The sequence below is a fragment of the Pholcus phalangioides genome, unplaced genomic scaffold (genome assembly GCF_987345545.1).
Source record: "Pholcus phalangioides strain wild (caught in Gottingen) unplaced genomic scaffold, Ppha-v1.0 ptg000172l_1, whole genome shotgun sequence".
In the NCBI taxonomy this organism is placed as follows: Eukaryota; Metazoa; Arthropoda; class Arachnida; order Araneae; family Pholcidae; genus Pholcus; species Pholcus phalangioides.
Window position 1 is genome coordinate 8,850,024 of NW_028301637.1, and position 16,361 is coordinate 8,866,384.

At 36.6% G+C, this 16,361-nt stretch overlaps 1 protein-coding gene across 2 annotated transcripts in view; it reads right to left on the reverse strand.

Annotated features, from left to right (window-relative positions):
- LOC149063725 (uncharacterized) overlaps positions 1-16,361 on the reverse strand; it is a 51,642-nt gene that overhangs the window by 17,080 nt on the left and 18,201 nt on the right. The window contains exons 8-11 of one of the 2 annotated variants that reach the window (XM_089255787.1): positions 15,434-15,617; positions 13,631-13,702; positions 12,109-12,234; positions 2,629-2,773 (exon numbers count right to left, since the gene is read on the reverse strand). In XM_089255787.1, the coding sequence (XP_089111913.1) occupies positions 2,629-2,773; positions 12,109-12,234; positions 13,631-13,702; positions 15,434-15,617 (527 nt within the window). The remainder of the gene's footprint in view (positions 1-2,628; positions 2,774-12,108; positions 12,235-13,630; positions 13,703-15,433; positions 15,618-16,361) is intronic. The other variant, XM_089255786.1, reaches the window with a different exon arrangement.

Genomic DNA, 16,361 nt, shown 5'->3' on the forward strand with positions numbered 1-16,361 from the left:
TTTATAATGCAATGGTTTTCCAATTGAAGCTGTATTCAAACATGCAAAACAAATGCTTTGGGTTGCCGCTGTGGTGGTCGAGTGGTTATAGTGACGGACTCGCGATGCGAGGATCCGGGTTCGAACCCCACAGTGGTGGTCGGCTGAAGTTGGTTTTCTGTGGTTCCCAACTTCAAGGCGCAAATGCGAGCTGATCTCCCCGTTAAAAAGTCTCGCCACAGAGAGCAACAGTCCTACAACGATAAACCATTCAATCATAACACTTCACTCATAGTTAGAAAAACTGGTGGCAGATGGCAGCACTACATATAACAAGCATTACAGAGAAACAAAAAACTTCACGTCAGGTTTCACTACACGTACACACACATTCCTGCATGTACCGATCCGTTGGGGGTTTCGCGGGCGGGGTGCATGTGTGGTGTAGTAGTAGTAGGTAGGGCCTCCAAAAAATGGCTCGAGGATCCATGATGTTCTTAAGTCAGCCACCTCTTTGGGCAATTTGCCTGTTGTGGCATTGTATTTGTAAGTCTTGTCAGCTCTGCTTTGGTTGAAAATACTCTTTAAAGCTGTGTGAATCTAAGAATCTAATCACCCTGATCTAAGAAATTTTTAGGAGAAAATAAATGAGTTTAGTTAGTGCATTAACAGATGCTGCGTTAGAAATTTTATATGGAATAAAATTTTGGGCAGATCAGAAAATTTAAAATATCAAAATTGGTATTTTTCCTCAGTAATTATAATTCTGAATATAAAACCCTTTAATCTAAATAAAAGTAAGTAGTTTGTTATTTAACATATCTATCAAGTTAACAAAAACTATTTGACATCATTGACAGTAAGATTTTGATAGTTTTAATACTGAGTTAGTTTCTGGGGTCAAAAACCTAACCCTGATGCCCTATCATACATATTTTGAATAAGCAGCTCTAATCCACTTAACAAATTGAACACAGGTAATGAGTAGCTTAGATAAATAAACCATAAAATTATATTTTATATGTTCTAGACTCTTATGTTGAAGAATTCAAAATTGCAAATTATAATTAATATTTTGTTTTAATTATTGTAATAAATTAATGTTTAAAAATAAAACATTGTAATATGCCAAAAAGTAAGTTTTTCATCATGTTGTATACCTATTATGTTCAAAACATTATCAAAAGGCATTCATTTAGGTTTTTGACTGTTTTCGACAGTTTTTGACGGTTTAAACCAGTTTTTGACGTCAAAAACCCAACCCTGGTTGAAACCTGTACAAACAACTACTACACTGCACACCAACCTTGTAAGCATTCTTCCAACACATTTTTAACGAATTGTTGCATTCCAGAATGTGCAATGCACTGAAGGTTAACATGATTTTTGATCCCGAAGAATACATCTCATGAGTCAAGTGTTGCCATCTTTCTTCTGAATTCAGAAGCAAAAATTCAGGTTATTTTGCCTCAACATTAAATGTTGTTGGCTTTTGATGGGACCGGAGTAACACTAGATATTTCGAAAAGGAAAATACAAGGTGGATAAGGAGTCCTGGACACATTTTAAAAACTAATAATAAATCAACCAACCAACATAAAAAGATTTGGTTTGCACTAAAATAACAATGGCTCAGAGTTTTGGATAAAGTTCAAATTTCATTCACAAATAGTGCTATGAAGCAAAAAACTGAACACAAGACATAAAATGCAATGCAAACAGTGCATAATTAATATTTATGACAATTTGCATTATATAAAACTATCAAATTTCAATATGAGCACCCTTTTTAGCACAGGCTACATTTAAACAAGCGAAAGGGTGTTTATAATGAATATGATAGTTTTATGTAATGCACATTGTCATAAATGCAACATCAACAGTGCATAATTATGTTGTGTTATGTTATTTGTTTTAGAGAGCCACCTATGAATAAAATCTGAACCTTCTTTTTTTTTCATTTGTCTAAAATTCTTGGCTATGATTAAGTATTTTAGTGTAAATCATACTTTTTATATCAATTGGTTTATTTGTTATTAGTTTTTAAAATGTGTCCAGGACTTCTCTTGTCCACCCTGTATATTGAATGGGATTCCCAAATGATAGGGTGATTCTCGATCAATGTGCTACTATAGCTAAAATGCATGAGCGAAATAGCATGCTTGAAAGAACATAGGTTAACCGAAGAAGCTGATTTCAAGGACATTGTGGAGGATTAACTGCACTCACAGACAGAGACCTTCTTCGAGAACAGCATACATTGGATCGTAAAACAATGGAATTTTTATCTTTATGTTAAAAAAGCTGTTACTTCCAATTGTTACTCACATATTATTTTCAGACTCTCATCACCATTTAATTTGATTAAATGTAATATATACAGACATAATGTCAAATGTATTTTCACTCAACTCACTTTGAATGAGCCTCACAGAAAATCCTATGTTATGAATAAAATTAATGTAAACATGTTTAGCTCTGATTTGTGTTACATGCAGAAAAAGTCTTGATTCAATATTTTTCTTTCAACGAGACAAAACATTTTTGGCTTATCTCAGAAATGTCATCTCAAAAGGAAAAAAACCTAGGCTCAAAATTTACGTTTTTAACAAATTTATAACCTTACTCAAGAGCAAAATTCAGGGTTACCTATGTCTCTTCAATGAAACCCTCTCTTGTAACAGCATCATGCGTAGAGATTTTTCTTTCAACTTCTCAAGTCTTTCTTCCTCGTCATCTGCATACATTCTCATTCGCATTTTTGTAGGTGGCTTCTTTTTTTCCTCAATTGCATCTGGGAAGTAGAAATAGTTCAAGGAAAATATGAGAACAATTTATACATGAAAACGTCACATAACCCATCCATTTTTCATCATTCACACACAATCCAGTTATTCAATTTATACAGTTGAACCCTGTTATTAGCACCACAAAATTTCAGTGAAGAAATCTTCCATATAGCGATTTAACACATTATTTAGTAACACTGACGATTTAACACTCATTATTTGGCAACATTGGCAATTTAACACTCATTGCACTTAGAAACGTCCTCTCCACTTGTCAATACAAGATTCATCGAAAGACTGGTTATTTGTGGAGATTACAAGGAAGAAAATTCATCACTGCCCCCACGGGGACTCGAACCCTGGTCTCTCGCTTGCCGGACAAGTGCTCTACCATCTAAGCTATGGAAGCAGATAGAATATTTCAACCTTGGAGCGTATATATATGTTGAAAGGCAACGTACATAGACGTCAACAGTCAACTAATAGCTCGTGAATGACAAAGGCCAACCAGATGGCCATATGCATATAGAAACGTCCTCTCCACTTGTCAATGCAAGATTCATCCCAAGACTGGTTATTTGTGGAGATGAAGATTACAAGGAAGAAAATTCAATTTGAATGAATTGTTCATTTTTCTGCTTTTTTTCTTCATTTTTGTTCATGAATTTTCATTTTTCTGTTCTGGGGTAAAGTTGCGAAGAGTAAATAAAAATTAAATATTTTTTTATTGAAAATTTTCATTCAAATGTAAAAAATATCTATGTAGTGCTTTCCAACAGAGACCACTATTTTTTTAAGGTTACAAGATAGCATGACTACAGAAGATAGAAGGAAGTGGTGCTGAAGAGTACAGAGGAATAAAACATGCTCTTCTCGGAAAGAATTGTTTTGCAGCAAGCAGGAACAAAAATGTTTTGCTGTCCTTTCTGAAATTTTGGGCATACTGAGGAAAAATTTGCTATTTTGGCTATTTGGTGCAGAAAACTAAGAAAATACACTATTGGAGCAGGATGGCGCAAGATGCTAATTTTGGCGTAGAGTTCCCACATCATTGTTGTCAGAAATACAGTCAAACCCCAATGTAATGCAACCATTTATTTTGCAGGATTTTGGCACTATAATGAGTTTGCCATTGTATCAAATCATGATATTACACATGCAAAGCTTAGAAATGAAAGACTTGTTCACTAAAAATTTCTCATGCTAAGCAGGTTTGGCACCACATGGAGGAGGGACACTATGATGGAGGTTTGACTGTATGTTTTACCTCAAAGTAAGTAGCTTTTTAAAATTTGCAATTTTGAGTAAGTTTATGCTCCTGATTAATTTGATCCAGATTTAACGATTTCCTACTAGATTTAACAAATAAAATTGTCAGTTTCTACCGATTTTTTAAATTAGGGTTCAACTGAGTTTTTAATACTGAAAAAAATATGAGGGGAAATCAATTAATATGTTACACTTAGTGCTATTTGCCAGTATACTACACACACAGTACTACTGCTGAATGCTGAATATCTTCTGTTGCAGCAGGCAAGAGCCTTACCAACCTGGGTTAGCAAAATGCAAAATCCAGGCAAAAAACTCAAGAAATGTATTCAAAAATGCATTCATGTGCAAAATTAAGAGAATTAGCACATTATGTCAAATTGCTGAAAACTAATGGACAGATATTAATGCAATTTGGTACGAATACAATTATTACAGAGAAAATGATGTACCATACAAAAGTCATAGTGTCCATGCATTGTTAGTGAAGTTCATTATTGCAGAAATACCCAAAACCTACATAGTGAGATCGAACTCAAAATAAGTCTAATATTGGGTATGGTTCCACGTCACAGTCAGACAGGACGCACAGCGTGATGGCATACTGGAGACGAGGCAGTTGAGGAGTCTTTCGGGCAATCTGTCCCACTCCTGCAACAACACAGTTTTCAGCTCCGAGATGATTTTCTGAGGGGGGATGGCCAGATGCAATTGTGCCCTCCCAAGAGCATCACAGACATAGAGATGTAAAATTCTCGAGAATAATCTTTCAGAGAATATTCTCTGCTAGGACTATTATTATAAATAACTTCACAATATTCTTATAAGTTCTTGACAAGAATATTCTCCTCTTATTTATGATATATAGTTACATGTAATATCCTTGAGAATATTTTCTGGAAGGACTACTTTCATAAATTACTGGGAATATTCTTACAGAAAATAATAAGAATTATTCTGAAGTTATCAATAATAGTCCTTCCAGAGAATATTCTCTTCGATGAGAATATTCTTCAGTTACCGAAATCTTTCCAGAGACTATTATCAGGAATATATGTAATAACATGTATTATAATAATCTTAATAAATAACTTGAGAATAATTATTTTTGTATAATAATTATTGTTAAGACCGCCAAGCTGCGCCATGCGCCAAAACCCTCCCACTGCGTGGGAGTAGAGGAGAGTTGCTGCCTTAGCACGAGAGAAAGAGCACGGGCCTTCCGTCGCTCTCTTGAGTAATGTTCTAATAGCATAAGAATAAAGTTGTTTAAGTTTTCAAAGCCTTCTTCAGATACAGTCCACTTGCTTGAGCAGAGTCAGGACATTTTGGTCAACATCGAGTCGGAGAAATCGAAATTAAGATGGACCAGACAACACTCAACCGCACTCGCGGTGCGATCAAAAGGAGGATTACACGAGTCCAGTCGGTATTACAAAACATCGATGAATCGAGTGAAGAAACTGATGTTGTGCTGTTACAACAATTAGTGAAAATTGAGGACATTCGAACGAGCATCGATGAACTCTTAGAGGGATACGCCGCCTTGCCAGCGGACGCACAACTAGATGATGCCTTCGACCAAATCGAGGAGATGGAGGCGAACGTAGACGCATTAGAGGTACGTTCAAAATGCTTAGTTTCAAAACTAAAAATCAAATCGGAAGATAATCAGGTCACTCAACCTGCAACCGTAAAATTGCCGGAGATTCCTTTGCCGAGTTTTTCGGGAAATCCGGAAGAGTGGAGCTCATTCAAATCGGAGTTCAAATCTTTAATTATAGACAATGAATCATTGAATGAAGCTCATAAACTTCATTATCTTCGAGCCTCGTTAAGAGGGGAAGCGAAACTTGTCGAAACGATCGACGATACCTTCGACTCGCTTTTCGGAGAATTAGAGAAGCGATTTGAGAACAAAAGGTTCATCGCTGACACACATATCAACGCTATTCTTAACCTTGAGAAAATACATCATGAATCTGCTAAAGAGCTTCGAAAAATGGTGAATACTATCCTGAGACATCTCAGAGGGCTCAAACTTGTAAACCTTGAGATGAATAAGCTAACTGAGATACTGCTTGTTAATGCTATTTTGCCTAAGCTAGACCGTGAGTCACGCAAGCAGTACGAAATGTCGCTGAGAAACACGGAATTTCCCGAATGGGAAGAGTTTGTTGACTTTTTGCAAAGAAGGAGCCAAGTGCTTGAAAATACTCAACGAGTTTCCTACGCAAAATCTAAATTCGATGCATTTTCAAAACCTAAAAGTCTGATAGCCAAAGCGAATGCAAAGCAAAATTCCTGCCCCATTTGTGGAGAGAATCATCCAATTTATAAGTGTAGAACTTTTCATAGCCTTTCTATTGAAGAGAGAATATACGAAGTAAAAAATAAAAAACTGTGTTTTAACTGTCTGGAATCCCATAGAGTAGTCGAGTGCGGCAGCGATAAGAGATGCCGTATGTGTGGGAAGAAGCATCATTCGTTAATCCATAGAGAGAATGCGCAACCACAAAAACCAAAACAAAATGAGTCCCCCACTGAAAGAAAAGAAATCGGGGCTTGTGAGACCGAGAAAGAGAAAACGACAGACTCATGTGCCGCATCTTCCAGTGTTGACAATTGCTTACATTCGAGCGAGAAAAGGGGATGCGTTCTGTTGTCAACAGCAATAGTTTACATCCAGAGGCCAGCTGGTGGGATGTTTCCAATACGCGCTTTACTCGACGCCGGCTCTCAAGTCAGTTTTGTCAGCAATGAGGTGGCAGACTCTTTACGACTTCGGAGAGACACTGTAAACGTTCCTATTGCAGGACTGAATGACTCTATTCTGAACATAAAGAAAAAAGTAACAACGCTAATCGCTAACCGCGAAGGGGACTATAGTAAAAAACTCGATCTTTTAGTTGTTCCCAAGATAACAGATTTAACGCCGTCAAAGCGTTTGGATTTGACCTGCGTTGAACTTCCTAGAAACTTGAGTTACGCGGATCCTAACTTCAATATTCCGCAAAAAATAGACGCATTGTTGGGTGCAGAAATATTTTACGAGTTATTGGAGAACAACCAAATAAAATTGAAAAATGAGCCTATCATACTCCAAGCATCTGTGTTTGGTTGGATAGTAACAGGGACATTCCAGAATGCGGTAACCTACAACAATCTTCATTGCCATTTAACGAGTTATCGGGATGAGGTTGAAAAGGGTTTGGCGAAGTTCTGGGAACTGGAGTCAATCGGGATAATGGACGATCCTAAATTCAAGGAAACCGACGAGGCCAAACAGTTGTTTGACAAAACAGTCTGTTTCAAAGACGGACGATATGAGGTTAGCCTACCATGGAAGAGAGATTGGATAGAGCTAAATGATAACTTTAGTGTCGCAGAGAAACGATTACAGAGCCTTCTCAAGAGAATGCGGTACGATCCGACTATGTTTGCTCAGTATCGTGAAGTACTAGACAATTACTTAGATCAAGGGATTATAGAGAAAGTACCAGACGCGGAAAACACTGATGGAAAACCAGTATATTACTTGCCACATCAAGCAGTATTTCGAGCAGAAAGCGTCACGACAAAAATGAGAATTGTATTCGATGCAAGCTCTCACAAACCAGGTGAACTGTCCTTGAATGACTGCCTTTGGACAGGTGCAAACTTAAACCCGAACATTTTTCATTTGTTGACGTACTTTCGTCTCAACAAAATCGTGTTTCTTGCAGATGTCGAAAAAGCATTTCTACAGATTTCTCTTGCAGAAAACGAAAGAGATGCAGTGAGGTTTTTATTCACCAATGCAAGGTGCATCAGCGATCATGCCAACGTGCAAGAGTTTCGATTCAAAAGGGTATTATTCGGCGTCAATGCCAGCCCATTCTTACTTGCTGCTACGATCAAAACACACATAGAAAAACAACGCGACAATTATCCAGTTGCAACTCAAGTGCTCGACACCTGTGTTTACGTCGATGATCTAGTGGCTGGAGAAGACAGCGTGGCAGAAGTATTGCGAGTCTCTCGTGAAACTAGAGAGATCATGAGAGGTGCCAACATGAATCTTCGTAAATGGATATCTAACGATCCTAGGCTGATTCATCTATGGAAGAAAGAGGGATTTGACATCCATCCTCAGCATACAGACGGCATCAACATGCACAAGGTTTTGGGATTGTCATGGGATGCTTCTCATGATTATCTAGCCATGGATATCATGGACCTTGTGGAATTCCTGAAACAAAACAAAAATACGAAACGCTTCTTATTGCGAACAGCAGGTAGAATCTTCGACCCCATTGGACTTCTTAGCCCATACACGATTAGGCTGAAGTGTTTATTCCAAGAACTGTGGCTTCGAAAATTGCTATGGGACGATGAGCTTCCAGCGGATGTCAAGGAGAAATGGATTCAGTGGTGTTCGGAACTTCCCCGCCTATCCGAACTACAAGTGCCGAGGGTCATTCTCGACCTTTCTGAAGATGACTCGAATGAAATAGAGATTCATTGTTTTTCAGATGCCAGTCAAAGAGCCTACGGAGCAGCGGCGTACCTCAGAGTCCGGTTCAGGGACCATATTTCCGTGAACCTGATTGCTTCCAAAAGCAGAGTTGCACCACTGAAGAACCTTTCTCTACCGAGGTTGGAGTTACTCGGAGCACTACTCGCGGCAAGATTGACCTGCGAGATTGAGAAAGTCGTGAGAAGGAAAAGACCATGTAAGACCTACTTCTATTCCGATTCACAGATCGTATTGTTGTGGATAAAGGGTTCAGTAAAAAGATGGAAACCATTCGTCGCAAACCGTGTGAACGAAATCCAAACTTTGACAGAAAAAAACTGTTGGTTCCACTGCCCTGGGAAAGACAACCCAGCTGATTTGGTTACCAGAGGCATCAGTGCTGACGCTCTTTTGCACAGTGACAGATGGTGGACCGGACCGAGATTCTTGATGAGAGAAGAGCTTGCTTATGAGGACTCACCACCTGTGGTTACCGAACTGTTTGAAAGTGAGTACTCCAAAGAACTCAAAAAAAATTCGAACAGTAATTTTGAGGACACTAACTTGTCTTTGACTCTAACTACCAAGAGTTCTCTCATTGAATATATCTTAAAAATTAACAGTAGTTACGTCACAATATTACGTATATTGAGTTTTGTATTAAGATTTGCCTATAATTTGAGATCTTGTGAAAAACGTGCAGGTAACTTAATGAGACAGGAAATACAATTTTCTGAAAATCTCCTGATAAAAATCATTCAAGGGTTGGAGTTTAAGGAAGAAATCGAAAGGCTTAAGAGGGGAGAGGCTCTAAAGGGTAACTCCAAGTTAGCTTCCTTGAACTGTTTCTTGGATGATGATGGTATTTTGAGAGTTGGTGGAAGACTTCAGAATTCCGATCTAAATACCAACAGTAAATTTCCCATGTTATTGCCATCTAACCATCCTCTCACCATGATCATATTGAGATACTACCATTTAAAGTATTTGCATATTGGTGCACAGTCGTTATTATATCATGTGAGACAAAAGTTTTGGCCAATCAATGGTAGAAATCTTTGTAGGAAGTTAGTACATGAGTGTCTTATTTGTTTCAAAAACAAACCTGTCCTGCAAAGTCAACTTATGGGTAGTTTGCCAAGAGAACGTGTGGTTCAAAACTATCCCTTCAATACCACGGGCATTGATTTTTATGGGCCGTTCTATGTGAAATTCAAAAACCAAAGAAAGGGGGTGCTGAACAAAGTGTACGTTTCAGTATTCGTGTGTTTTTGCACCAAAGCCATCCATTTAGATTTTGTAACTGATTTAACATCCCAATCATTCATAGCCAGCTTGAAACGTTTTTTCAGTAGGAGAGGAAAATGCTCCACAATTTTCACTGATAACGCCAAAAACTTTGTGGGCGCAAATGCTGAACTGAAACATCTCATGAAAAATCCCGATGAGGCATTATCCACTTACCTAACAAACGAGAAAATTGACTGGAGGTTCATTCCCCCCAGATCACCCAATTTCGGGGGCCTTTGGGAGGCAGGTGTGAAGTCATTCAAATTTCACCTGAAGAGAATTGTTGGCAATGCAAACCTTACCCTCGAAGAATTTCTTACTATCATCTCAGAAATTGAAGGGGTTCTCAACTCAAGGCCACTAACACCTTTGTCCTCAGAATTTGACAACTTTGAGACCTTAACTCCAGGTCATTTTCTGATTGGTCGACCCATAACTTCAATTCCTGAGCCTCAACTTATCAATATCAATGAGAATAGACTCAGCAGATGGCAGAGGGTAACAAAATTTTCCCAACAAATTTGGAAACGAGATTACCTTAATAGCCTACAAGAACGGAACAAGTGGAGGTTCGCAAAGGACAATGTAAAGATCGGTTCACTTGTACTGTTAAAAGATGACAATTTACCAAGCACTCAATGGAGTACTGCCAGGATCACCGACGTGTTCCATGGCAACGAAGGAAAGATAAGAGTTGTAAATATACGTTTGCCCAGTGGCAAAATTTTGAAAAGAAGTGTGCGAAATATTTGTGTTTTACCTATTGAGTAAGAATTATTTTTGCATTTGTGTATAACATGTTCTAATGTATTTATATTGTATATTCATTTCATTCACTTATTCAGGACATTAATTTTTATTGCGTTATTCATTCTATTTTGAAAATTTTTGTATTGTATGTATTGTATAATTGAAATTATGTAATTTCAATCGGCGGGAGTGTTAAGACCGCCAAGCTGCGCCATGCGCCAAAACCCTCCCACTGCGTGGGAGTAGAGGAGAGTTGCTGCCTTAGCACGAGAGAAAGAGCACGGGCCTTCCGTCGCTCTCTTGAGTAATGTTCTAATAGCATAAGAATAAAGTTGTTTAAGTTTTCAAAGCCTTCTTCAGATACAGTCCACTTGCTTGAGCAGAGTCAGGACAATTATTTTTGTATAATAATTATTTTTGTATAAGAATATTCTCTAGTAATTTATAATAGTAGTCCTTTCAGAGAATGTCCCTGTCTCCCTTCCCATCAAGATGATGGGTATATTGAAGTTTGAAGACCACAATATTAAAGTTTGAAAGCAAGAAAATTAAACCAACAGTACTGAATTGCAAAACTTTTAAAGGAATGTGAGTAATACAGAATTTAAGTATATGTGCATTGAAAAAACAACAGTTCTGTATCTTCTTAGAATGAAGGTGATTGTATAATTGGTTCCTTTATCAATAAACTTTGATTTGTTGTGAGCGTATTTATCTAATTTTAAAATTATTTATTAATGTTTTAATTTAATGGTTTTTAAAATCTTCATAACCAAACTTTTAAAACCTTTCATCATGACCTGGAGAATATTCTGAGAATATTCTCGAACTAAAAGTTGTTATTGGAGAGTGATTATACCAAAAATTGTTTTGTTGTAAATGTTTCAGGTAATGAAAACTGATTTATATTTCACAATATAAACAAAATTAGTAAAAAAAATTTAAATTATTTAAAAGAAAAATGAATATTCTCAATTATTCTCCAATTTTTACATCCAGGAGAATGTTCTCTGGAGAATATTCTCACCTCACATCTCTACACAGACATATTATATAGGGATTCGGTCAGGAGATCTGGCTGGCCAATTCATACGTTGAATATTCTCACTTTCCATATAATTGTTGAACAGGTGAGCCCAATATAGATGAGCGTTGTCATCCATGAACAGGAACCGAGGGCCAACTGCACTCCTGAAAAGAAGAGTGCAAGGCTCCACGATATACCTCCTAGCAGTCAGGGATCCTCTGCACAAACACATGAAGGTGTGCGGCCATTCAACATGATGCTTTAAATAGACACACTGTGCATGTTCTCTTAATTTTGCATGCAAGTTTAACTATCTCAGCATTAGAAATGAAAATTTCCGTGGACAGTCCCAAGAAAGTATTCTTCATGGAATTTCTATTTCTTCATGGAGGTGGAAGAAGGGGGCAGCTCTGCTTTTTTTTAAAAGAAAAGTTGCAGGCCTGGCATTAGCTAGACAATGGTTTTAGTTTTAATAGCATAGTTCTTAACAAAACAGATCTACAAACCTGTAGACTTGAATGTCAAGCCAATTGAATCAGAAATCTCCTTTCCAGAAAGATGTTCAACAACTTGTCTTTGCTTCGTTGCAATGATTCTCCGTTTCTTGGATTTGCTGATTAAACCTTTAAGGCCTGTAGAGAAATCAAAATCACAAAATTTAACTATTACAGCACCACAAAATTTAATGACAGTGATGAAATTCTATTATTTCACAGAATACAAATTTTGGACATTCTAAGGCATTTAATATGGCTCTGTAAAGAAACTGTGCCACTATTGTTCCATTCCAGACATAATAAAAGGATTTTTAACAGCTAAATCGCTGCATGAACTACGCTTTGCGATAAGTCTAGGGCAGCGTTTCTCAACTATGGCCCATTGACCAGAGGTGGTCTGTGACTATGGCATAGGTGGTCTGCAGGCAAACTTGATAAAATTATTTACCCATTGTAATTGATATTAGTAATATATCTATACGAATTCAAATAAAATTATACTTTCACACTTAGGTTCACCATACATCGGAGGAAAATGCAGGAAATAGTGATCCTAAACACGAGATATCACTAAAATTTGCAAAAAATTTCAATTCACTGCTTTGAATGCATTTTCGTAATCACTATTAAAATTACTAAAGGGTGTGGGAATAAAAAGCTGCTACAAGTTGAAGTAAACAAAAATTATTTCCTGAAAAAAAATTATTCAAATGAGATCTGATTAAGGAAAAATTCAGTAAACTGAGGGATCTTAAATAATAATACGTAAAATACGGGACCATCATCACTTATCATGAAAAAAATTACCAAAAGTAAGCACAATCATCCTAATTGTGATTAAAATTTCAAATAAATTGAGGACCAAATTTTAAACCTGACAAATATGTGAGATGAATATTATTTATAATTTTTACCATAATTATCATAATATAAATCACGAATTTAGTAATTATTACAAATTCAAATAAATGGGACAATGAAAATCACAGGAATGTCCCATAATATGGGACAAAAATAGTCCATTAAGTCCATAGTCCATTAAGTCCATAGTTTTACTGGTCCTTGTTTTCAGAGAGGTTGAGAAACATGGATCTAAGGTGATGACAGCTGCACACACAGCATTCCATTGTTATACAATACAAATTTATATGATCTCGTTTTCAAACATAATTCCGCATCTTATAATAAAAACCTTGTACAATATTTTTTTTTGAAAATGGATTTTTGGCAGTTTTAGATTCTCACTAATTAGAGCTTTTGGGGAAAAAAATCAGCAACAAAAAATCTGCTCAGTATAGAGAAAAAAATTAACCCCTTTTGTGTGTTATTCAATAGAATGTCCCATCTGTTTTGTTTGTTTTTGCTCTTCCTGTAAGGTTTGGGATTTTTGGTGTACAAGGTTTTCATTATAAGGTAACAATACATAGAAGAAAACAAAAATTCCAGGCTCATGCAACTCAAACACAGCAGCTCAAAATTTCATAAAATGTTGGAATTTAAATAGTTTCTTGTTTTTCATATATCTACTTGCCTCCATAGTTTGGATTGCCATATTTTCTATAATACTGACTACGCTTTTCTGCTCCTGGTAACTTCCTGTCATCTACAAAAATTTGAAAAGAATACATACAATACCTGCCAATATTAGGATTACTGGTTGATGAAATCAGCCAGTGTATGAACTGAAATCACTAAACACAAATTTAAATCCCTGCTATATCAGAAATTTGTTGCTTGATAAAATCAACTATCACTTTCAAAAATTAGATTTTTTGGTGAACAAATGAAATTCAGAGAAACTTCAACTAAATGAATTATACATCTAATTTTTTGAACTCTGACATTGTTTGTGCCAAACTGTTTTGCATCAAGAGTGAAACAATAACAAAGAAAATTAACTGGAGGGAGAGCTCCTGAAACATATCCCACAAACCATCTTTCAAAAACTACTAGAGTGAAGAAGTAATCAGAAAACATCATAGAATTATTTTTTTAATTCAAACTACTACCATGTTTCTCTGAAAATAACCCTAGCATTACGTTTTCAGGGGACGTTCCTAATATAAGCCCTAATGCATTTTTTGAAGCAAAAAATAATATAAGATCAGTCTTATTTTCAGAGGAAACACTGTACAAGTCATTACCTAATGAAAATTTGAGTCAAATGTTATGGGATTCTAGATTTTTTTTTATTGAAAAGTCATTATAAAATTTGTAAATAAAAGTTTCATTGATCAATAGTAACAAACGATGACTTATTATGAAAAAGTGTAAAGTTCAACAATATTTGCACATTACAGTGTTTTGATTGGAAGCAGACATCTTTCAAATGTGCGTATAGCTGGTTTACAAAAATCTGTCATTTAATAAAATAAAAATCTCCAGGATACAAATACTAAGTATTTTAATAAGATAAAGAAATAAGTTGAAATAAGCTGAGTATTTTAACTCGTCATAATTGATGCTTTTCATGCCATTCAACAACATGATTCAGCATCATTATGTGTAAGACTCATAACCTAGTGCAGTGTTTCCCAAAATGGGCAATATCGCCCCCTGGTGGGTGATGAAATAGTCCAAGGGGGCGATAGAAGCTGCGAGTATAACATAGGATCCTACGGGTTCACTGGAGTTGGGGGGAGATGAGAAGGAAAAAGATGTAAAGAAGGGGGGGGGCGATGGAAAAAAAAGTTTGGAAAACCATGACCTAGTGTAAAGTACGTTAGAATACCACTTACAGTAACTCTTTGTATTGATAGAAAGTATACAGCCAAAGCTGATCATTCTCGTTACTTGAGGGTCATAAATCCTGACCCTCACCATTTTCCATTTAATCTTTCATTATAATAACACAAAAACACCCTAAAAAATTATTATATAATAGTTTCTTTCATTAAAATAATAAAAGTGCTTGAATCTGACCCCTTAATTCACATTAAGACAGTCTTCCAAGAAAACAAATCATTGGCTTTTCAGTTGTGATCATGTGATGCTTGACAAACAAGCAAGGCAAATACACAAAACCTCATATAGGTTAGTGCTCATGTAGAAGTCTTTAATATACGCATACTGTTCGTATTACAAGAAATAACTTGTTTATCAAGTCAAAATTGATTAGTAATTTTCACTTGCCATGCAAGACATTGTTCATTAATCGAGCCAAAATTTGTTACAAACTTTTGCTTGTCTTGCAAAACAATCGTAATCCCAAGTTTACTGTATTGACAAGATCAGAAGGAGGAAAAAATAAAAGAAAATCACATCATGCATGGCATAATCACCATTTGGTTAGCGTAGCCAAGATTCTAGTCACAGTTAGCTTGGCACTACTCACCTTTGGTAGCAAAACGAAGCAAGATCGCTTTGGCTTTTGGATGTGGCAGGCCGAGTCTCCAGTGACCCGGTGGAACAGGAACTTCAGCTTCTACATCCTCATCCACCTCACCTTCTTCTTTATCATCCTTTGCATCTGCATTCTGTATGGGATCAACATCCATGGCGATGGCCGGCTCATTCTGCTGGGAAAATTTTTGCACTCATAAATATGCAGTGGACAAGTGCATATAATTTATGCATATTTATCAACTATGTAGCTAAAAATGACAGATTCTATTCAAGAAATTTGAACTGAAGAAATTCAGAAAGTAAAAAATAAGTTTTGATGCTATTAACTGAAACTATTGAAGTTATTATACCTAGAATATTCTTGCATATTGCAAGTGAAAATGTAAAATTGTAAATTTCTTTTCCTCACAAGTGATACAGAATGATACTTTACATCAGTGATCTTCAACCCACTGCCTGAAACGTTGCCTAAATGACAAAGTAGTAAAATACTTGTCTACTACCGTGAAGGTTGTCGTCAGATGTCACTGAGAGATGGCACCTTCATTTTCAACCCAACTCGTTAACAGCATGAATGAATGAACGCCAGGGGCTCTGCCACCGGACTTATCCTGTTGCCGAGATCTCTTCCAGCCCAGCTCCGTGGCAGAGTGTAGAACAAAGTTTGTGCACTTAACAGTCTGAGTGTGTAGTTAGTGTTGTGTCTGATATTTTAGTGCTGCCATCTACACTTTAAATTGTGAGTGAAGTGTAATGATTGAATATTTGTAACATTGTAGGCCTGTTGCTCTCTGTGGCGAGACTTTCTAATGGGCAAATCGGCTCACATTCACGCCTTGAAGTTGGGAACCACATAAAACCAACTTCAGCCGACCACACTCGTAACATCAGTAAATTTCAGTATATCGATATGGCCA